The sequence below is a fragment of the Cryptotermes secundus genome, unplaced genomic scaffold (genome assembly GCF_002891405.2).
Source record: "Cryptotermes secundus unplaced genomic scaffold, Csec_1.0 scaffold618, whole genome shotgun sequence".
NCBI classification, from domain to species: Eukaryota; Metazoa; Arthropoda; class Insecta; order Blattodea; family Kalotermitidae; genus Cryptotermes; species Cryptotermes secundus.
This window is the reverse complement of record NW_019734973.1, coordinates 573,398-596,353: the sequence shown is the minus strand read 5'-3', so window position 1 is coordinate 596,353 and position 22,956 is coordinate 573,398. Positions and strand designations below refer to the sequence as shown.

Genomic DNA, 22,956 nt, shown 5'->3' with positions numbered 1-22,956 from the left:
AAATCCCAGAAGACTGCTTTCTTCATAGTCACCGCCGTGAAAGCCTCAAATCTTACACAGAAGGTATTCTTTTCTCTTCTCGGTTACACGAAGAGAGGTAGACTCATAAAATCGTCCATCTCACTTATCTACACAAATCAGAATGCTCCCCCGTCCCTAAAATCATCCAAACTTAGTTATCGGGGATTATCCGTGTCGTATGCTGAGCTCTGAAAGCTGTAATTATATATATTACACATAGGCCTCAAAGATAGGAGTGCAGTTACAGACATTTTGAACCTTAAGGTTTGGATACCCTTGAGAATACAGAGGCTATATATGGGGCCCATCCTTTTCTGTGGTAACGGCAGAAATTTATTTAGAAAACACTGCCTTCAAGGCTTGACAATGAACATCCGCCCATACAGATATTCAACCTTGAAGAATCATTCATTTTAACATAACAAAACCGTCTTATTGTGAGCGAGGACGCGATGCCCCGCCTTCCCCTAACCCGATTTCATTGCGGCTAGAAACCCATTTTTCTTCCATCGCCTCAAAGCTGACAGCCCGCCGGCTTGTGCAAAACATTTAACGAACGGTCCACTGCTGATATTTTCTCGGCGCCAATGCAAAGAATACTGACGATAGGTCCGTTGACTTCCCTAAGAAAGGGCTTGTATAAGGGGTGGACCTTCTTGGCCCTTGCACCGCGACCATAGTGATCTATTGTGCCTTAAGAAAGGGCTTACTTTAGAGAGTGTAAGTTCTTCCGGTGACGAAAATTCATGTTGTGGTCGCCTGTATTGTGATAACCTGCATGCTGCATGCAGGTTGAAGACGGATTCATCAGGTTCCTTCCGAACATCGGTAATCCCATGAGTCTATACGGATTCTTAATCCAGAAGACCGCAGCCTTAATATGCTTACAAGTTCCTAAGTTACCAGTCTGTTGACCTATAAACTGCGTTTCTGAACAAGCCCAAGAACTAAGTTAAAATAAAAGCGGCCTCCGTAGTCTAGAGGTAAAGTTCCCACCTCATGACTCGTAGTACGCGGGTTCAAATACCCGGCGGAGGTCGTCGAATTTTTAAGGGCGGAAAAATTCAGGGAACAAGTCCTCCGGGAGGGACTTTAAGCCGTGGGTCCCGTGTCGTAGCTTTACGGCACGTAAAAGAACCTCATATCTCCAAAGGAGGTCACTGAGCCAAATTAACGGACGTTTCCCGCCCAACAGCAGTCTCTAATACCTCTGGTAGATGGGGGAAGCATTATAGATACCTCTCAGATAGTAGAGCCGGTCTCGCTGGCTGGGCGGGACTGATGGTAAGCACCAGTACCGGTAGGATATAGAGACTGGTAGAAATCATAGAGGGAAGCACAATGGTCCAATACAGGTATCAGTGCATGGGGAAACCCACCCTCTCCAATAACTAACTAAGTTAAAATAAAACGTATATAATTAAAAGATGGAGTAAGTCAGAAGTTAATTCAGCCAAATTTAGGCTTCCTTCTGTAACAGTCCACAAGTTATGTGTGTAAGTAGGTCTATTTATTGATATATTCTTTAGGTTTTAGTTCCTATAGATTAAGTTGTCATCGCGTGAAGGAGCGTCCCCGGGTGGAGGACGGGGAATACGGCCTTCAGGTTCGGAAACCCGCTACGATAATTTACGAAACAACGAGGAGACATGCATACTCAGATTGCACGTACCTATTGAGCAAAGGCAGGAGTATTCCGCTATAAGTGCTCCCCAGGTTACGGTGAATCGCAGTAACCCTTCTGTCCTCCCGTTCAGGAAAATTCGATGAAGAAACCATAAATGTCTCTTCAGAGTCACCTACCCTACACATTTCAACTCTGAATATGGAGGCAGCATATACCTCCGAAACGTCTGAAACATTGCCCATAACAAAAAAAAACTCTGTGGCCTCTAGTCAGCAAGAGAACTATACCGACCGAGCGATCGCCGCTTGTCGGCGAAGTTAGTGCCAACTTAAGCGGATAAATGGTGTCACGTGATCAGCGCAACGGATCCCCACGGCGGTTATTCCCGGTTTTCTAGACCGGAGCCAATAACGGCGTAATGTAAAGACCGAAGAACTAAATCATTATCAGCAGATGTCTTGGTGAATCAGCAACACATATATAGGCCTATATACATATAATTAACCTAACATTAAAGTTAGGTTAGCCGTTTAAGTACTTAACAATAAAGCAGTCTTTCATGTCTTATAATACCGTATAAATATTACACACGGGTATAGGCTTATCGGAGGACTTATCTCGCAGTTTCCATCAATATTTTGATATTTGAGGCCTGAGGATGGTGCATAGGTCTCCGAAAGATTTGTCCAATATAAGACATTAAGTATTTTTACGTTGTCTTTATTCTAAATGTTTTTATATAGCTTCTGTTCCAATGAGTAATTGTATTCGGAAGATCCTAGGTTTTATTGTGAGCCTGAAACCAGGCTATATGCATGACGATGTTTCGCTTTTCCATATTCCCTCCACGCGACTGTTGGTCTAAAACAGTTGGTCACTCAGCCATACCTGCTTCTGACTGCAACCTTCATCTTCAACACTAAGCCACTCTCCACTAGACACTATATGACTACGTACTTAAGTGTCGAACACGCATACTGGGAGATCCAGAATTTCGGAATCTGATTTTGGAGTAACGAGCGCCTTTTCTCTCACGTTTTTCGTGCCTGGCACAATAGTCCCTAAAGCTTGAAATTTACCTCATGGTGCTTTGTAATTTTGGTTGTAACGTAAACTAAACCCTCTTTCAGCACTGACGCTCGTACCTGCTACGTTTGCAGGCTTGAGGATTAGCCAGTTTGTGTTTCAATGTTGTTGCAAGAAAATTAACTGCATAGCAACGACAATCCGTAGATCAGATCCCAGCTCAGCTATCCTATGTACATGCAGCTCATAAGTCACAGAAAAAGGAAAAACAGTTGCTTCTGTTTTCTAAACGCCATACCATCAAGCCGTATATGTGGCATGGAGATAACTTTTACGCATTCTATATTTCGTTTTCGTGTTCCGGTGTCTTTGCTCCCAACACCAATTGGATAGGAAAATTTGTGGATCCCACAGTGGTCTCAACGTGGAAGCTTAGAGAAAATTGCCGTATCTGTCAGGAATCGAAGCCAGTATCAGTCAATTTACAGACAGGACAAGAGAAAGACTGGCTAACCGGACAGCTCTGGTGTACACTCTGTATGATGTTCGCTGTGAAACGTTTTGCCTATACCGACCTAGTATAGTGTATAGTGTATAGTGTATAGTGTATAGGATACACCTATTCTTAAGCTAGAAGCTATAGCTAAGCTTAGTTTAGCACACTTTGTCCGTACATATACGTGTTCAGCAACAAAATTGTAGATTGACTGTGGTCTACTTTATGCAATGCAGTGACATCGACATAACGACGAAATGCTCGCCAGCTGTGGGAGTTCAACATCCTGAAAAGTAAGCGACTGGCAAATCCAGCAAGGTCTTACGAGAAATTTCTGTCTGAGAGAACCGTGGCAACTGTTAGCACTAATCAAATCTTAAACAAGTTTTCTGATACGTCGCTAAACATAAAATCCGTAATTAATATTAGACATAAATACGAGTATAAAAATGTCACAAGAGGAGTCATCTCCATAAAATTGCTGGAAGCTGGAAAAGCGGTTTCGAATGTCATTAGAGCCCTGACCTCAGGAACTGTGTATTTCTTGGTGCGGAAGCGACAGATATTCCGCGTGTACACAAAAATACCGTGGCTACATAAAGCAAAATATGGCGTTCGACAAAACTGGATATAAATTGAAACATTAGTATATGCAGTCCATATTTAGCGCAAGACATTTGACGTGAGGTTAATGTGCTATATAATAACTTCTGCTTTCACGCTGGTATCTTGCTCGGCTAATTTGAGCCTGAAGATCGAGGCGATATATTCCGAAACGTCGGTTGACTTTTCAACGGACTACATTGCGTTATATCCCAGACGATAGTACTCTTCAACTTCAAACTGGGCTGGCAATGTCTTGTTTCATCATCGTAGTCTAATGTACACCTGGTAATGTTGCAGTCGGCCCTTCAAGGCTATTAATACTTTACTGATACCCTCAACATAATTATTATTGGGACATAAAACTGCTTTGCAGAATCGATTAGAGGCCGACGGTCTCCAAACACGTAGTCAAGTACTGACGAAGTGCTCAGGAGTTGTTCTGGAGTAGCATCGATCTTATTGAGATGAACCTTTTCCGGGCGATCAGCTGTGTCCATTACATATTGACATAGCCGATTTCCTTAGAAAAAATCATTGCCTGTATTCACCGTAAAAATTCTAGATCTTATAATGATGTTACTAAAAACAGGCAGTTTGACTTAAATCGACCTTTATTTTAACAAATATTTAAACTTAATTCTTTTGTCGAAATAGTTCCATTTTGACTTCAACTTATTCGCATTTCTTTTCATTATGGAGTCACGTTCTTTGGAATTGGAGAGCCTATAACAAATAACAGTTTCCCTTCGATTTAAACGGGCGGTTCTCTAGTAACTTCTGGTAGAATCTATTTTGGGTTTCAGCTGCCACGCTATCCTAATTTGCCGGTGTTCATTTATTTTACGTTGTACTAGTTGTACTGTCACATACACATCCGTTGCTAGGCGATGGCTCGGTGGATATCACGTGTCCGCAGCCGTACTTACACGCAACAATAAAAGAACTGTGTTTTCTGTGCGGTCCGCCGCGGAGGCTGCTGCAAGTAAAGGTGTTCTCTGTTGGGCCCGTCCCAAAGATATATCGCGAGAAGCAATGGGACAAACGAACCAGGCATATTCTTAAGACATAACCCCAGCTTCTCGTTAGAGACGAAGTTACATAATGACTATGACCGTAGGGGCCCAGTTGAAAAGCATAGCTCTGGCCGTAAGCCTCAAGGGGCTTGGCGCCAATACGAACTGATTGGCGGTAAACCACCAGTTGTAAAGTAACTCTGACTCTCACTCTGAAGCGAGCCAGTCTTGTGACGGCAGTCAGAAGGTCAGAAGAGTAGGAGTTTGGTGTGAGATGGCCGCCAGCCTGCGAGGACGTGAGCCCGGGAGCAGAGGAACGTCCACTGTTGGAAGATGTTACCAAGCAGCGCAGTGAAGAACCTGACTTAGAACACTAGTCCGTGTGTGTGATATTGATTCATGAAGTGTAGTCACTAGTTAGATAAGCGTGGGAGGCGAGGAATCCCCACTGTTAGAAGCGCTGCGTAGCAACGCCAAGTCAAGTAGTCAGTAGTTAGCAGCCTGAGAAAAGAGATCCTGGGCCCTGACTAGGATGCCATGGGCACAGCAGTACAGTCTTGAGTCGGGGGTTAGGAAGTGCAGCCCTTGAGCCGTAAGGCCGTGGGGAATAGCCCTTACTATAAGACTGACCAGGAACCGCTTGAGACAGGTGCCAGCCAGCCAAGCCCGAAACCGTGGAACACGAAAACTGGGGGCTCCAAGGCGTTGGGAGTATTACCAGGATACAACCGGCGAAGACAGCGGACTGACAAGACTCCGTGCATGCTGTACTGAACTGCAGTGTGTGTGAAGTACAAATAGCTCTAGAGTTGGTGTAGTTAGGGTTTCAAAAGTTCAATAAATCCGATGACCAATCCAACCCCCGTCTATAGTCACTTAACACGTGGCAGTATTTTCACTTCTCCCTTAATATTTTCATTCCTAACATCGTCTAGTCTAGTGCAACCTTTAAATGTTTTAAGTGTCTCATCTATACTAACTGATTCTATTTATGTCTCTTGCTTTAACTGTCTTGATTTACTTCCATACAGCAAAACTGGTAGTGCTACTGCTTTATAAAACTTCAACTGTATCTTCCCTTGTTTTGTTCCTTACGGTACTTAAGATACCACATAAAAAGTTTAGCTCCTCAATTCCTTATGGGCTCACTTCACAGTGATTCAACTCCTTCAGTTTAACTATTCATTAGTCGCGAAAGAATAACATTGCACTTTAATCAGCGGCGTTCGAGAATAGCGCGACAAGGATCCATAATGAGACGCTTCATACTATTAACCCTTACGTAATTTGAAGAACTGTATCTTCTGGAATATAATGCCGTGTACTCCTTTGAAAGTCAACAGACGTTTCCGGAGAACATGTCGCCTTCTGGATCGAAGAATAAGGCAAGCAAGAAACCAGCGAGAAAATTATATCCCAGAAGACAGAATTCTTCAGAAACACAGCTGAAAGAACTTCATATCCTACTTTCACGTAAACTGTTCCAGAGATCAAATTGAGGAGGATGAGGCGAGTGAGAAGCGTAAATATGTATACACAAATGATTCGATAAACATCAATGGAAGAGCACATTTGGGAGACCTAGAAATAGATGGGAAGATAAGACTCAAATAAATAAAGAAAGCAGTCTATTGGGATTTGGCACCGTGCATATGTGGTGTTAATCGACGTTTCGGAGGAACGTATCGCCTCCATCTTCAGGGTAGAAGAAAAATATAAGCAGTCTGCTTTTACCGGTTCTCACGGTCTCTTCGCTTGCAGATTTCTTATATTTTTTCTTCTACCCTGAAGATGGAGGCGCTACGTTCCTCCGAAACGTCGATTAACACCACATATACACGGTGCCAAATCCCAAAAGACTGCTTTCTTCATAGTCACCGCCGTGAAAGCCTCAAATCTTACAAGACTCAAATAGCTCAGAATAAGAACCACTGTGGGCTTTTCGAACGCGATAATTTCATAAAGACAAGCAATTTCTGAGTAAGTACCACCTTCCAAGGAAGACCTAGGAAGGTGTACAGATTGGACGGTCCAAAATACATGATTCCGCATATTTATTACACAAATATAATATTTTAAGCGTATATAAGTTTATGAAATTTGTGTACAGAGATATTAAATGTTTTCTAAAACAAAGCGGGGCAGACTCAAGAGGGCACGAGGTAGTGTGGTCGGCTGAGGCACTATGCTACAAGCCGGAAGGTCGTTGGTCTCCTTCCCGATGTGGTGGTCATGGGATTTTCCTCAATTCACCTAATCCTTCCAGCCACACTATGGCCCTGGGGTCGACTAAACCTCTAACTGAAATGATTGCCAGGAATATTCCCGGGGGGGGGGTAAAGGGCGGCCGGTGCGTAAGGCTGACAACCTTACTGCCATCTGTAAGCCGACTGTCTAGAAAATGTGGGAGCCTCGAGGTCTCACAACCGCATGGGCCTTCATGGTATGTTACAGGGACAACTTTACCATTTTTAACAAACTCGAGACACATGACTTCAATTTTTGTTCATTTGCGGACCAGTGGAACAAGTCTTTGCGGACCGCTGTATAGCCCCGCTCTACTCCATGGATGTCAGTTCTATGGTGAACCAATTTCGAAGAGCATTCGTCCCCATACGGCATAAACAACTTAGTGCACATGCATATGAAGGCTGGAACCATCAGACCAAGTAACTTCATGTAGCACTCGATCTATTACCGTTATAGCACTATCTTCAATACCCAGGTTTAGGAACTGTAAAAAAATACAGGCACATAAAATATATTTTACACTTCATTGCATTTATTTTACGCTAATTTCATTTATATTGGCTGAATTCATAGAGGTGATAATTTTCTAAATAGGGTGGTTTATATATCTTAGCTGTTTCGAAGAAAAATTACCAGTTTAAGAAAACATCTTTCAGTCGTAAAAACAGCAGAAGAAGGCACAAATCTTTACACAGTATCCTTAACAAGGATCCCGTCTTATCATTAACTGCCTATCTCGTGATCTGTATAACCAACGGTCATGTCTGAAATACACCACGAAGAACAATTTGCCCACAAGACCATTATCTAACATAAAACAACAAAATCCGTGGTTTTAGTCCGCAAGCGAACTATGCCGACCGAGCGACCGACGCTTGTCGGCGAATTTAGTGCCAACTTTAGCGGATAGAGGGTGTCGCGTGGTCAGCGCAACAATCCCCAATGCCGTTAATCTCGGTTTTCTAAACCGGAGCCGCTATTTCAAGGAAATATCTCTCAATTATCCTCACGATGCTGAATGGACCCCGTTCCAGACCCACTACTCAGAAAATCGAATCCGGACCTTTGGATCTGTAGCCAGGAACTCTGACCACGAGACCACAGAGGCGGTCCCATTTTGTAACATAAACCACATTAATTCACCAAGCATACAACAGATAATCGCGATGCATGAAAAGAAAAAATGGGCTCGATTGAGAAGATGGTGGAGCTGTCAATTAGACTGGAAATAGGATTGAGGATATTATACTGCCAAAATTGGCATATTCAAATAACCTCGAAGGATAGAAGACATGGCGAGATCCAAAAGCGATGACGTAATCAGTTCTAAAGCTACCGAACATCGGAACGAGCTTGTGGTATCCAGTCCTCTGAACTGGTGGAAGAGAGAGGGGGGAAGAGGAGTAACACAGCAAAACAAAAGCATGGACATGGGCGCCGTACACAGTGTTTTCTAAGGTGAGGTAATCAGGCAGCCCCATACCGCAAGCGGTTAGTCGCTGGCTTCCCACCGCGGCGGCCCGGGTTCGATCCCGGGTCTGGTCAAGTGGCGCTGGGGCAGGTTTTCTCCGAGTACTTCGGTTTCCCCTGCCAATCTTCATTCCACCAATTGCTCCACAATCACCCTCACCTATCATCTGGGGCTGGTACAATAGGCCAGAAGTGGCTACAGTATAAGGAACTTAGTTCCAACCCACTAGCAATAAAAAAAAAAAGGTGAGGTAGTCATATCCCCCCCCCGCCCTCACCGACGACGACCATGGAATATATTTCATTTAGAATCATTTTTAGAGACTAACGAACGGTTTAGGCCTACCGATCGAAGTATGCGTGTCCAGTTACGTCCGCTCATAATGAGATATCATTCATTAAAGAACAAAGGTTCATTCTTACGAAGGGATAAGCCTAGCCTCGTATCGGACCATGTCGGGTAGAAGAAACAAAGTTCTGTACACCAAGGAAATATAAACAGGGGTCAACAAATCTTGGTTGAAGTAGATTCTAAAGGGTTCTGACGATGGGGTATAGCATTCAGAATTATTGGGTTTTTGGACTTTGTCCACCGTTCGGTATTCTAGATTCTAGAAAACAGGTTTCGGAAACTGTATCTGTTTCCGTCCTCAGGTAAGTAGGGGAAGACACTTGTTCAGTTAAGGAACCTTTAGAAAGAGCTAACCTCAATCACTGTACCAGTGCCTTCCCTTCCTCACCTGAGGACGGAAACAGACCCAGTTTCCTAAACGTTGTGTTTTCTAGTTTGTAGAATACCGGACGATGGACAAAGTCTAAAAAGCCAGTAATTATGAATCTTGGTTTAATCCGCTAGTCGGATATTCTATTCGCCAGGCATTTCTCCATAAGAGGAACAGCGTCTAGCCATGGCACTTTAATTGCTCCGCTTAAGACCGCTCCATGTTGCATGGCATACGAGACAGGCTTATGACATAACTGCCCTTATGTTACATAATGTTTATACAATATATAATACACTGTTCACATTCACTGTTCGATACCTGTGGAGTAATTAAGAAACAGAGAGGGAGAGACTATTATTGACACATATATTCAAAACGTTTCTCTTCCACTCACTGGCTTTTGATTTTTCACTCGTCGCGGATAGATGAGTGTGTTCATTCATCCCTGCACTCAGGTCAAATATTATTATCAGGGACTGTAATATTCCCAGGGTTAAGCGACTGACTGCAGCATGTCATGTTTCCATGCTCAATATTGTCTTGAACACCATTCAAAGCCACAAAACAGAGAGAGAGAGATGTAGTAACATTTAGAATAAAATATTTAGTCGCTATAAACACAGGTAAGAGAAAGAAATCTCTACTTGTAGCACATTAATCGTTACAGTTGTGGTATAATACAACGCTTATGCAATATACAGGTCGGCAGCGGTCTACATACCACTTGCTCGTAAACATTAACGTGATATATACAATATGCACTGTTCACGACACGTTCTCTCGGGCGACTAACCGCATCGATGAGAAGCAGAAATCCGACGTTTCGGAGACTTCGCAACATACGTATCAGCCTGAGGGCAGGCTACTGTGGTTGTGGAGGCGGATGCTGGAACATGAGCGAGTACTTGAACCGGGGACGACGCCCTGGCTGCAGTCGCTCGCGAGGTTTCTCCGAATGCACGGTTTTCATGTGACGGCGCAGGTTGCTGTTGTTACTGTAGATGCGGCGACACACGGGACAAGGCCGGGGAGCCTCCCAGGGCACACGCTCCACAGCCAGCCCACCCGCGAACACGCCGCCACCCATCGCTACTGCAACAGCACAACAAGCGCCACCTTGGCATGAATAACCGCCCAAAGCTGTTCTGAGGGAACAGAATTGCTCCTTCGGAACCCTGTCAGTCCGTCCGTCCGTCATGAAAAGCTGACAGCTGGTCAAGAAAATTTTCAGTATTTATGGAATCCATCTTTGCAATACCCGACACATGACCCCATCCCGAGCCAAATTAAACCAGTTCACTCTTTCACACTACAGTTCTCTGTGATCCGTATTATAGTCTTACCATCTACGTCTAGATCTTCCAAGTGATCTAATCCCTTGAGGTTTCCCGACCAAAATTTTCTGTACTTTTAATCAATTCCCTGGGTGTTACATTCCGACCCATCGTATTTTCCTCGATTTAAACATCTTGAACAATATTAGGTACAGAGAATAAATTATGGAGCTCCTTACTCTGTAATTTATTATATTCTCGTATTACATTCTTTTCCTTAAGCATCTGAGGCAAATATAGAACCGCCCAAAAATAATTCCGGGTTTTCATACTTTAATATATCGGTAAATTCGAGACGTGTGATCATGACGTTTGTGTTGATCTAACACCACTCGATTTTTTTTTTGTATATGCTGTAAAAATTCGTAACTCAGACCACCTACGACAGAGAATTGCTGTTAACTGTCTCAAAAATCGGGCCTGATATGCTTACCCATTTTTGATGGAAACGAGTACCGCTTCGATATTTGTAGATTTACAAATGGTGCTCACATGGAGACCTCTTGAGGCAGGAAATAAAATTATGAGTTTCGTCATAGTTCCTAAGAAACATGTCTGAATTTTGTTCCGCATTTAAAAAGATATCAAATACGAAATCCCGGACATCTTTCCCGATGACTCTGCATGCATCACCTCATTAGCATTTAAAAAATTTGTATAATGCCCATGAAGTGTGTTTGTGGGGTTCGTTTAATTTTCACAGTAAACAATGACTGTTTCCCGGTGTTTTCTGTGAGGTGGGGGAGCCAAATTTTTAAACACTATTTACATACACTTCAATTTTAACATTGTTAAATAAACATTTTGCTACAATTTCTCTCACAATCCCCAAATACAAGGAAAAAAATGTAAAGTTGTCTCTTTGCTTAACTAATTAAACACTAGGCCCTGAAGGCGTATGGGGGAGTGGATGTATAGATCCACATTTTCTTGATCTCGGCATTTAGAGGTGTGTGGTCAGCTTCACGCCCGGCCGCTTTACCACCGGTACCCATTGGATAGGAAGTTGGGTGGGCCCCAGAGCCGGTCTGGACGACGTGGAGAACAGAAATTTCTTAATCTTACCGGAACTCGAACTCCGACCTCTCGGTCGTCCAGTCCGTAGCCAGTCGCTATACCGACTGAGCTATCCCGGCTCCTCAAATACAAATGAATTCCTTAATCGACTCCTATCGCTCTCTTATTAATCCCGGCGACCGCTAGAAACAGTTTGGCGTCATGCCGATAACTGATGGCTCACTGCGACATGACACGACATTAATACGGTGACATGTTACGAACATATCTGTCAGGGGCATGACTGCTATTAAACCCATAATATGTAATCCTCCACAGCCCGATAGCTCGCCACACCGCCCAGTACTTGTGCTGGACTATAAACGACGCCCCCGCACAAACCATTCCAGTTTAACCCTTTACGGCCGAGAAAGCGGGGAAATATTCCCGACAGAGGCGAGACATTTCCCTCTACTTCACAGCATCTAAATGGGCTCCTATCCAGTGGGTACTGGGAGATTTCCTCTGGGGATAAGGCGGCAGGGGCGAGAGGCTGAACACTCGCCTCCAACTGATGCCGAGGCAGCTATACCTGTCCGTATCTGTCAGTGGCACTAGCGCTATTAAACCCACAATTCCGTTTACTGACTCTCTTCTTTTGTTCTTATGGCCTTAAAAATCAGTCCTCTGAGTATATCGGATGTCGTGATCATGTTCTGAAGGTCCTGAGTCAAAATCTCCGCCATTCTGATCGAGTCTCTTCATTGTTATCCTCAGTTTCCCCATGTACATCTTAGGGTATTCCCTCAAATTATGCCATGAGCACTTCCTCCCATGTGACTTCAAATGGATTGTTTACTAACGATTCTATAGAGCCGGGATAGCGTAGCCGGTATAGCCAATGGCTACGGACTGGATGACCGGTGGGTCTGAGTTCGAGTCTTGGTAGGGGTAAGAATTTTCACTTCTCCATATCGTCCAGACAGGCTCTGGGGTTCAGCCAACCTATCCAATGGGTACCTGGGGCTCTTTCGCCGGGGATAAAGCGGCGGGGGGGGGGGCATGAAGCTGACCACTCATCTCCAGTTAGTGCCGAGGTCAAGAAAATTTGGTTCTATACATCCACTCCCCCATACGCCTTCATGGTATAGTGCTTAATTAGTTAAGCACATGGACAACTTTACTAACGATTCTGTTATTCGGCATTATGTGGTCTGAGCTGCTGAAAGCGTTGTTAAAAGTAAACTGAAAATAAATACCCAGGTTACGCATCAAATTCATGTACCTGACGATAGTCCAATAATGACCGAAGCATGCCGTACAAACAAACATCTCAGTGACTACAAGCAGTAATACTGTGAATGTTTAGATTATTCCCACAATAAGCGTTGCGCAAAAAGGAACGGTGTACACATAACCAATTCCCAAGATGAGTTAAGCTTTCTATGGATCGGGTATATCTCAGTGATGTCTCCTAAGACGGCCAGTATCATACGTACTTTACAAACTTTTCGAAAGCCCATGCTGTGTGCAGCATGCTCGCCAGAGCACTGGTCTATTATGCATGCAATGAACCCATTCTAACAGAGTTTAACTGCGTTTCCAAACGAGAATGCTGATTAATAAGTACAGTACTGTATATTAATAGTGTGCTAAAACCGTTGTCACATATGCAATGATTAGGGCCAAAAAATTGTAATCAAAATGGCTGTAAGCAGAACCGAAATTCGGGAAATCCAAAGTTAAAGTATGTTATCCCAAAGAGCTGAAACTTAAAACACGATTTCCCAAATGTATTTATTGAATTAAATGACCCAAAATTTTATATAAACGCAGGCCTATCGAAATATAGTACTTCTTTTGGCTTGTTTTGTTCTCCCACCTGAGGACGGAGACAGATCCAGTCTCCAAAACGTCGTGGTTTCTTGTCTGTTATATACTAGACGATGGATGAAGTCCAAAACAAGCCAAAAGAAGTACAGTACACACCATCGTCAGAAGCCTTTCACGTCTATATATCGAAATATGTTTACTACACAGAAACGCGTTTCCAAACGTGGAGCTTCTAGCCGTTTCTTTTATTTATGGACCAAAAGACTTGCACCTAGCTGCCTGGCCTCAAAACCGGTCCACACGTGATCGTCAAGAGAAGAATTCTGTTCCTGTCAGAAATGAGAGCTCCAGTCCGTAATTACTTTGCCGACTGATCCCTGCGGTATTTACCGATCCTTTTTTACTTCGTAGAGCATAGTCCACGTGGGATATGTGAATTAGAACAAACGTGCAAGGAACTGGTCGCGATTTACTCGCATATCTCAGGAGGGACTTAGAAAAACCACGAACATTAGGACAGCTGCGCTTCAGGCTAGTATTCGAACGTGGAACCCCGAATACAAGATAGGAGCGATACCCAGCCGAGACGTTCGGTGGGAACTCAATCATTTCATGTTGACGCGCAGAGTACATTTTGTTTGTTACCACGGAAACACATGTTTCGAAACATGTGACACTAGCTGTCGAGTTTGCAGAACACAGTGACAGATCCACATGGCTGTGTTTTGCATACATGTCCCTCCATCGGTTACCATGACAACACGTGTTACCAGTTACCGAAACACCTACTGCTGCTAGCCCTTGATTATAGTTCAGTCATCTACTCGTTGTCTTTGCCCTGCGCATAAGGGCAGGAATGTAAGGGGATCTGGAAGAGCAGGGCAAGAATTAGGTATATGCAATTTAACGTATAAAGTAACACGAAAAAGCTACTTCTAACAGGAGACAGGTATGACAGTGGACTGAACTACACGGAGGACATTGGATTACAAACTCGAAAGAAGAATGAGATCTAAAGGTTTCTGACGATGGTATATTTTTTATTGCTAGTGGAGTGGGATTAAGTCTCCAGATGATAGGTGAGGGTGATTGTGGAGCAATTGGTGGAAGGAAGATTGGCAGGGGAAACCGAAATACGCGGAGAAAACTTTGTCCACCACAAATCCCACTTCACCAGACCCAGAATCGAACCCGGGCCGCCGCGGTGGGAAGCCAGCGACTAACCGCTTGAGCTATGGCGCGGCCTGACGATGGTATATTAGTACAATTATTGAGTTTTTGGACATTATCCAGTTACGTGAGCCCACCATGGCCTACTAAAAACAATTACATACCAGGACCGCAAGGATCATTCTCTACGGTAATAGTATAAATTTATTTCATGATCTTACAAGCATAGGAATATGCAGAAATATCAATCACAACTGTAGACTCAAGATAAGGGTCTACACTGTTTGCAGCCACTGAATTGTAATGGTCTACACGTAGTTATCGGAACTACATTTATTTCTATTGACCTGCTCCGACCGGAGATGGACTAGCTCTATCGACTGGGTACAACTGAGTAGACTCTTACCTGAAGTCTCCGAACCGTTGTTTTAACCCCAAAACGGGACGACGTATAATGTCCCAAAACCCAATAACTGTGTTTCAAAGATTACGCCTACTGGCTTACAGAATGTGATGCCATGTTGTTTCGTAGAGACCAACGTTTCAGAGAATTATGCTGCCTCCGTCTTCATGGCAAAGAAAAATTGGAAGACCTCCAATAGATGTAAAGATTAGTCCACATGAAAAAGGACCGGAGCAACTATTAATACAAATACACGTGAATCAACACTCACATTACAGTTCAGGCCGTGGAAAAGGATGTGTGAATTAATACAACGTAGTTTGACCTTTCGAGCATAGACTCGATATTAAACAATTGGGATTAAGTTCCTACACGTATATTTAAAATTTCGAACTTGGTGACTTGGAATTATTTATTGTTTAAAGTTAATCACACCTTCATAAGCAAGCGCCTAATTACCAGAGCTATAATATCAGTGGTACAGTAATTAGCAGGGGATCGCCGAAGGAACTCCAACGAATCTCACATGATTATAAAAGGTTATCAGCTCTGTCCAGTGTGACTGATAAATGTCTTTTTTTTCTTATTAGACTTTCATCCTTGACATGTTTCGGTCTGAGCGACCATCTTCAGAAGGACATATCAATACAGGCAGGAACTACTGTTACAATATGATTGGTCAATATCAATACATACATAAAATTTGGTTCTAAATTTTAACAAAATTTTTTTAAACCACATTTGCAAATAAACTAATTTTAATGATTGATAAATATTTTAATATATTCATGGACGTCGCTGTAGTTGTTAAAGGCTCAGATTCTATTTTCATAACATTGTAATGATATTGTATGTATGTAGTGATATTGACCAATCACATTGTAATAGTAGTTCTCGCTTGTATTGACATATCTCAGTTCGAAACCTGTCAAGAATGAAAGATCAAAAAGGAAAAAAATATATATATCACACTGGGCAGAGTTGATGACCTATTATAATATTGCTAGTGTGACGGACCAGGATGAAGCAAATCAGAACTCACATGAAGTCACACGAGATTGAACCTGAGGCTCTGCGGTGATAAGCCAACGCCTAATCTCCGGAGTTATACTACCGAATATTTCCTTCAGGACCATCAACCGGTTGTACACCGTAACGGAGATGCGGTGTGTTTCCTGCGCGGTAGTACCGCGTGTCCGGATGAAAGGTATCCAAAATAAAAAATGTATATCTCAGAAACTAATCGTCATACACGTATCCGGTTTACGTCAGCGGAAAGGAAAACTCTGAATGTTTTTTTTTCTTTTTTTCATGCCCGGCTTACGTGCAAGCGCCTCCACATTTTTGCCACCATGTTAGGAAACGCCTGGACAGAGAGATGGCTGGGATATGAATTGGCAGAGGTAGACCAGTTGCTCAGCTTCCTAGGTCGCCAAATTTAATACCATTACATTTTCTCTTGTGGGGTTATGTGAACATTGTCTACCATGTTAAGATCAAAGACCTTCAATACCTGAAAGCCCGCATAAGGACGCTGTGGCTACGGTAACACCAAACATGCTTCAAGCAACGTGGAATGAGGTCGAATATCGTCTGGATATTTGTCGTGCCACCAAGGGAGCCCAAATTTAAATTTATTGAGAAAGTTATATACGAAGAAAAGGACTTTTATAGTTTCCCTTTGTAATAGTGCAACGCATTAATGTGTATAATAAATTCTTTCTGAGATATAATGATTTTATTTTGGAAGCCTTTCATCCGGACACCTTACACATAATTTTTAAACATTTTTAGATGAACGTCATACTTCAATGGTAACACCAAAATTTCGCCCTTCCCAGTGTTAGATCAAATTTCACTAAAATGCAGCTCTGCCAACCTCATATAAAAATAATTCCGATCTTATGCATTTTGTTTATTGCTAGTGGGGTGGGACTAAGTCCCTTGCACTGCGGCCACATCTGGCATATTGTACCAGCCCCAGATGATAGGTGAGGGTCATTGTGGAGCAATTGGTGGAATGAAGATTGGCAGGGGAAACCGAAGTACTCGGAGAAAACATGCCCCAGCGCCACTTTGTCCACCACAAATCCCACTTGACCAGACCCGGGATCGAAACCGAGCCGCCGCGGTGGAAAGCCAGCGACTAACCGCTCGGCTTATGCATTACCTCTATCACAATGACGAGCGAACACTGCCTGGCAACCTTCAACACCAGAGATAGAGCTTCTTGCACCCCACATGTATTGTCTCTCGCTACATCCCCACTTTCTTGTTTTCTTTCCTCATTTTCATACTTCAAAGGGTTAATACATCACATGGATTCAGTGCAGACCGCTCGGGCTTGTAACTGAAGTGTTGAAAAGGAATATAAAAATGAAATTATCCACAAATGATCACTTGGTGTGTTTACGAGACCATCAGAGTACTAAGAGGCCAACTACTGGACTACACAATACTAACCCGAGCAAACTCTAGAATAATTGGCGGTTAACCACAATTAGGACACCTACATTTGTGTGACACATTTCCGTCCTTACAGGGGCACATGGAAATGACACAAACACGCGTCTTGTGAAGGAAAAACAAGTGCACTCAAACCCATGGACTTCCAAAACTTATGCTATATTCAGCATTAAGAATATACAGTTCGCTTGATTTGTCGCCCTAGTCTGAAATTACTTATTCATTTTCTGTGAGACGTTAGTCGACGCATTTCACAGCTTACTCGTTTTAATAGCGGCCTCCGTAGTCTAGAGGTAACGTTCCCACCTCATGACTCGTAGTACGCGGGTTCAAATACCCGGCGGAGGTCGTCGAATTTTTAAGGGCGGAAAAATTCAGGGAACAAGTCCTCCGGGAGGGACTTTAAGCCGTGGGACCCGTGTCGTAGCTTTACGGCACGTAAAGTACCTCATATCTCCAAAGGAGGTCACTGAGCCAAATCACGGACGTTTCCCGCCCAACAGCAGTCTCTAATACCTCTGGTAGATGGGGGAAGCATTACAGATACTTCTCAGCCAGTAGAGCCGGTCTCGCTGGCTGGGCGGGACTGATGGTAAGCACCAATACCGGTAGGATATAGAGACTGGTAGAAATCATAGAGGGAAGCACAATGGACCAATACAGGTCTAAGTGCATGGGGAAACCCACCCTCTCCAAATAACTAACTAACTAACTCCTCGTTTTAATGGCCTTTAATAATTACATTTTGTATAAATTTGGCATAAAATTTGATACTGGAGGCTACCCAACCTCGTATCTTTCACTTTCCTGTACTCACTGCTAACAAAATGGCAGACACGCGAGCTTGTGACGTGGCAGTGACAGTTCAGTATTCAGCATGGGGTCTTGAAAGGGTGTATCGTAATAGACGTCAAAGAACTGTGGAAATTATGTTTTGCCAATTTTCTTTAGAATGTAAAACAACGAGGTGAACGTGCGAAAATTGTCATTTATTTTTCACTGTGACAGCGATAACTAAGAATAATTCGAGGCAGGATTATGAAACTTTGCCTGAAAATACACCTTAAACATTAATACAAGTTCTGTGTGATATACTCTTTATAAATCAAGAATTACAACAAACATAATGACTTGACGGGCCTAAAATCTGATGTTTTATTAGAAAAGTTTAAGTTTAACGAAGACACAGTCTGTAATTAAACAACAGATTCTCACCAAAAAGAGCAGCAGAAACCATCAGCGACTGCCGCTGCTACTGCTACCACCACCACCAAACAAAAACAAAACTCCGTGGCTTTAGTCCGCAAAACGAACTATACCGACCGAGCGTCCGCCGCTTGTCGGCGAAGTTAGTGACAACTTTTGCGGATAGAGGGTGTCGCGTGGTCAGCGCAACGGATCCCCACAGTCGTTAATTTCGGCTTTCTAGGCCTGAGCCGCTACTTTTCCATTCAAGTAGCTCCTAAATTATCCTTACGAGGCTGAGTGAACCCCGTTCCAGACACACTACTTCTCAGAAAATCGAACCCGGAACCTCTGCATCTGTAGCCAGAAACTCTGACCACTAGGCCACAGAGGCGGTCCCACTACTACAACCACACCAATAATAATAATCTAATATAACCTGACATCTAGAATTACAAACAATAAATAAATTCTGACCTGAGCTCCACACGCCAACCCGTGAACAATATCGGCTTATAAACTCGCACTACCTAAATGCAACACTAACACGCGATTTAGAGAACGTAGAGGTCGAGAGGTTTGTATTCTGGAAGTGTTCGGTTCGAATTTCGACCTGCAGACATTTCTTTCCTCAATCGGTAGAGGCAAATGCCAGGACAGTACAGTAGGGCTGCTTCCTTCCACATTCTTCCCAATTAATTATTCATTATTCATTCGACGCTATATAGGCCGAGTTATTCACAGTCGTTAAACAAACAAAACATAAATAGAATCCAAGGAAGTGGGTGCAGTAAGAAAATTGGTTTTAAGGGTTCTAATCGGAACTCTTTCGATTAGCATAACTCTGCCAGTCGAACATAAAGGCTTCACCGAGTTTTCCCTCAGGCACCCAGCACACTGCAAACTATTGTGAGCAGTGTCTGTCCTTTGGCGTTATCACGGGGAAATGAAGTGTTTATCGATAAGGAATAATTATTGCGGAATTTATAAAGTTTGTGAGAGTATACGAGTTATTACTATTCCGCTACAGGCTGCAAATGTGCTGGCATGGCAATGGATTATTTGCAGGAAAATTAATCTCACGATACACAGGATTGTTTTGAGTAGTTTACTGACCATGTATTCAAACTGTCAATGCATTTCTCGCTCTTAAGGAATATGAAGGCCTAGCAAAACGTTCATAAGAATGCCGCTATTAGAGAGTATTTAAGCTAGATGAGACCAATAAAATGCCGCCCCCCGCAACCCTCAAATAAAGTCACTCAGAAGGCATGAAAAGTAAAACCGCTGGAAATGTAAATAATTCACAAGACCAAAATGGGTGAACTTAATACTAAAATGGGACTTCCAATCTAATTTTCATATTTTATAAGGAAATACAAGCTCTTCGTGTTTTCTTCACGTTTAAGTGCCCCGTTAATAACTTTAGAAAGCATCAGATGGAAATTCTTAATGTCGGCTCCCAACACGTTCTGTATTTGGCTTTCGGTTCCGTGATAACAGTTAATGAAGCGCCAGAGGTAGGCACGTGTCAAGACCATCTCGACGCGTTTGTGTTATCAGTGTCGTGAAGAGGAAGCCACAATTCAAGACAGGCATGTGAAATTTTGGGGTATGCGGTAGCGTAGTTGGTTGAGGAACTATGTTACAAGCTCTAAGGTCTCGGGGTCGAGTCCCGATGAGGTGGATTTTTTTAATTTATCTAATCCTTCCAGCCGCATTATGGCCCTGGGGTCGACTCAACCTCTAACATAAATGAGTACCAGGAATTTTCCTTGGGGTAAAAGGCGGCCGGCGCGTAAGGCTTACAACCTCACCGCCATCTGTGAGCCGACTGTCTAGAAAATGTGGGAGCCTCAACATCTGACAACCCTATGAGTCTTCACGGCCTGTTACAGGAATAACTTCACTTCTTTTACATTTTTACATGTGAAATTTAGCAGCGAGACAAATCTGAACACACCTACCGACTCTGCACGAAAAAATACTTCGTATGACAACAAACGTACGACTATGACGCGAAGCTTTCTCAAGTCATATCTGATAAATTTAACTAATAGGAATTTGAGCCGAGCACAGTGTCCGCGGGGTCTAAGGCTTGAAGTCTTCCCTCGCTCGAACACTGGGATAAGGGGTTCGAATCCCACTCAAGGCATGGATGTTACATTTATTCTATGTTTGTGTTGTCATCTGTGTAGGCAGTGGCCATGCGACGGGCTGATCACCCGTCCAAGAAGTCATACCGAATGTCTTAGGATTAAGAAACTGAAGTGAAACAAAGCGTTTCAAGGATGTCCTATGCTCCAAACGTGGAGCAAAGGAAAGAGACAGAGAATGGGAATTTGTACTAGGTTAGTAGAAGTGTACACAGAAATTAATAATTCATTTATTCATTCATTCATCCATAGCTCTAAAGACCTTTGTTGGACCTTGGCCGCTATTTCAGTTTAATTTTTTACAGTCTGTAGAACTCCTTAGATGGGGGATCAGGTCGTCTCAAGGCTGCTACCTGTACACAGGACAGCGCAAACACAGAATAAACGCCCACTAACATCCATGCCTTAAGTGGGATTCGAACCCACAATTCGTGCCTCAGACCGCGCGCCCACTTTGATCGACAACTAATCATCAGATTATATAATTATTCAACTATGATTCTTTCTAGTCTCACCATCCAAACTGAAGAATGTTAAGAGAAAGAAGCCGCTATATGCCCTCCCCATGCTCCATCTTACTATACTCCGAAAGGAAAATAAACGAATTAAAAACATTGATATATTGGATTTTTGGACTTTATCCATCGTCCTGGTTTTCAAGATAAATGAAAACACGACGTTTCGGAAACTGGATCTGTTTCCGTCCTCAGGTGAAGGAAAACACCTATTCAGTTGGGTCCGTTAGAAACTGGAGAAACCGATGCCACAAAACATGAAGATTCTGGAGAAACCTATGTCACAAAACATGAAGATTATAAGCACTTGAGACCAGGCTAGGTCCATGAGAGCTAATAAGAAAAATATTCATAACAAATTGTAGCAAATACTTACAAGCGTGGAACCAGGATAGATAGGTCTGTAGAAATTTATGCCACGAAACTAAACTCATAACCAGGTCCATGACCCCACGGCATGGAATAGAAAGAAGAACTAGTAACAAGAACTAATAGTGTCTAACTAGCGTCAATGGACGATGGATAAAGTCCAAAAATCCAATATATCAGTGTGTTATACACCATCGTCAGAATCCTATAGGAATTAAAAACATATTTTCCAGCCAGAATATCCGGGATTTTTAGGAGTGCGTCTATTCTTTCAAAGTTCCGTATTATAGAATCTTTGCTCATTAAAATTCAGTCCGTACGTACCAGCTATAAAGAGCACCGGTACATTCCTGGAAGGCATCTTAAAGTAATCGAGCTTTGGGACACAAATGATTATCTGCATTTTCTTTCAAGCGTGAACAAAGATGATGACGATCCAGCACTCCGTCATTATGAGCAATTTCTTTATAATGCCTGAAATAAAAAGCGAAGATGTTACTCATCAAAATGAAGCGGCAATTTTGTTTTGTAATGGCGACTGCTATTCATTCCACGTAAGATCCTTCTTCAATACCTATAACGCAAAAAACACGCCACCGATGGTTCAGTATAGTCTTGTATTCTGAACACGCGCGGACAGAATGAGAGACGGCCTCTGTGGTCTAGTGGTCAGAGTTCCTGACTACAGATCCAGAGGTACCGGGACCGATTCCCGGATCTACCAGATTTTTTTAATAGTAGTGGGTCTGAACGGGGTCCACTCAGCCTCTTGAGGATAACTGAGGAACTATTTCATAGCGGCTCCGGTCTAGAAAACTGAAATTAATGGCCGTGGGGATTCGTTGCGCTGACCATGTGACACCCTCTATCCGCAAAAGTTGGCACTAACTTCGCCGACAAGCGGCGGACGCTCTGTCGGTATAGTTCGCTTGCGGATTACGGAGTTTGTTTGTTTTGTTGGTCATTTCGAGTCAGAAACGTTGCATCAACATGAGATTCTCAACGGTTACAGACAGATAAGGCAGAAAAGATGACGCGTCGGCTGGAATGTTTGGTGTCACTGGTTAGGAACGCACTTCCCCCTTCATGGTTACATCGTATTCACTGACGAGGATCGATCCATCCGTAATGGGGTAAGGAATACAAGCCACTCACATGTATGCAGGATGTGAAGCAACATGGCATGGTGAAAGCGAATTTCCAGTATCGATTTTCCGTTAATGTACGGTGTGGTGTAATTGAAGGGTCAGCTAACTGAACCATTCTTCTTGGGGGGGACGTCTGACAGGTACAAT

The 22,956-nt window shown here is 43.1% G+C and overlaps 1 protein-coding gene and 1 long non-coding RNA gene across 3 annotated transcripts in view; one reads left to right on the top strand and one right to left on the bottom strand.

The window, feature by feature from the left end:
- LOC111869125 (protein bric-a-brac 1) overlaps positions 1-22,956 on the bottom strand; it is a 79,146-nt gene that overhangs the window by 21,781 nt on the left and 34,409 nt on the right. The window contains exon 7 of one of the 2 annotated variants that reach the window (XM_023860357.2): positions 9,277-10,326. The exons of the other annotated variant lie outside the window; for it this stretch is intronic. Within the exon in view, the coding sequence (XP_023716125.1) occupies positions 10,097-10,326 (230 nt within the window). The 3' untranslated portion in view covers positions 9,277-10,096. Of the gene's footprint in view, positions 1-9,276; positions 10,327-22,956 lie in introns of those variants that run through there. 2 annotated transcript variants of the gene reach the window in all.
- The window catches only part of LOC117282678, a 167,150-nt gene that overhangs the window by 122,619 nt on the left and 21,575 nt on the right, over positions 1-22,956 (top strand). The gene's annotated exons all lie outside the window — the stretch shown is intronic.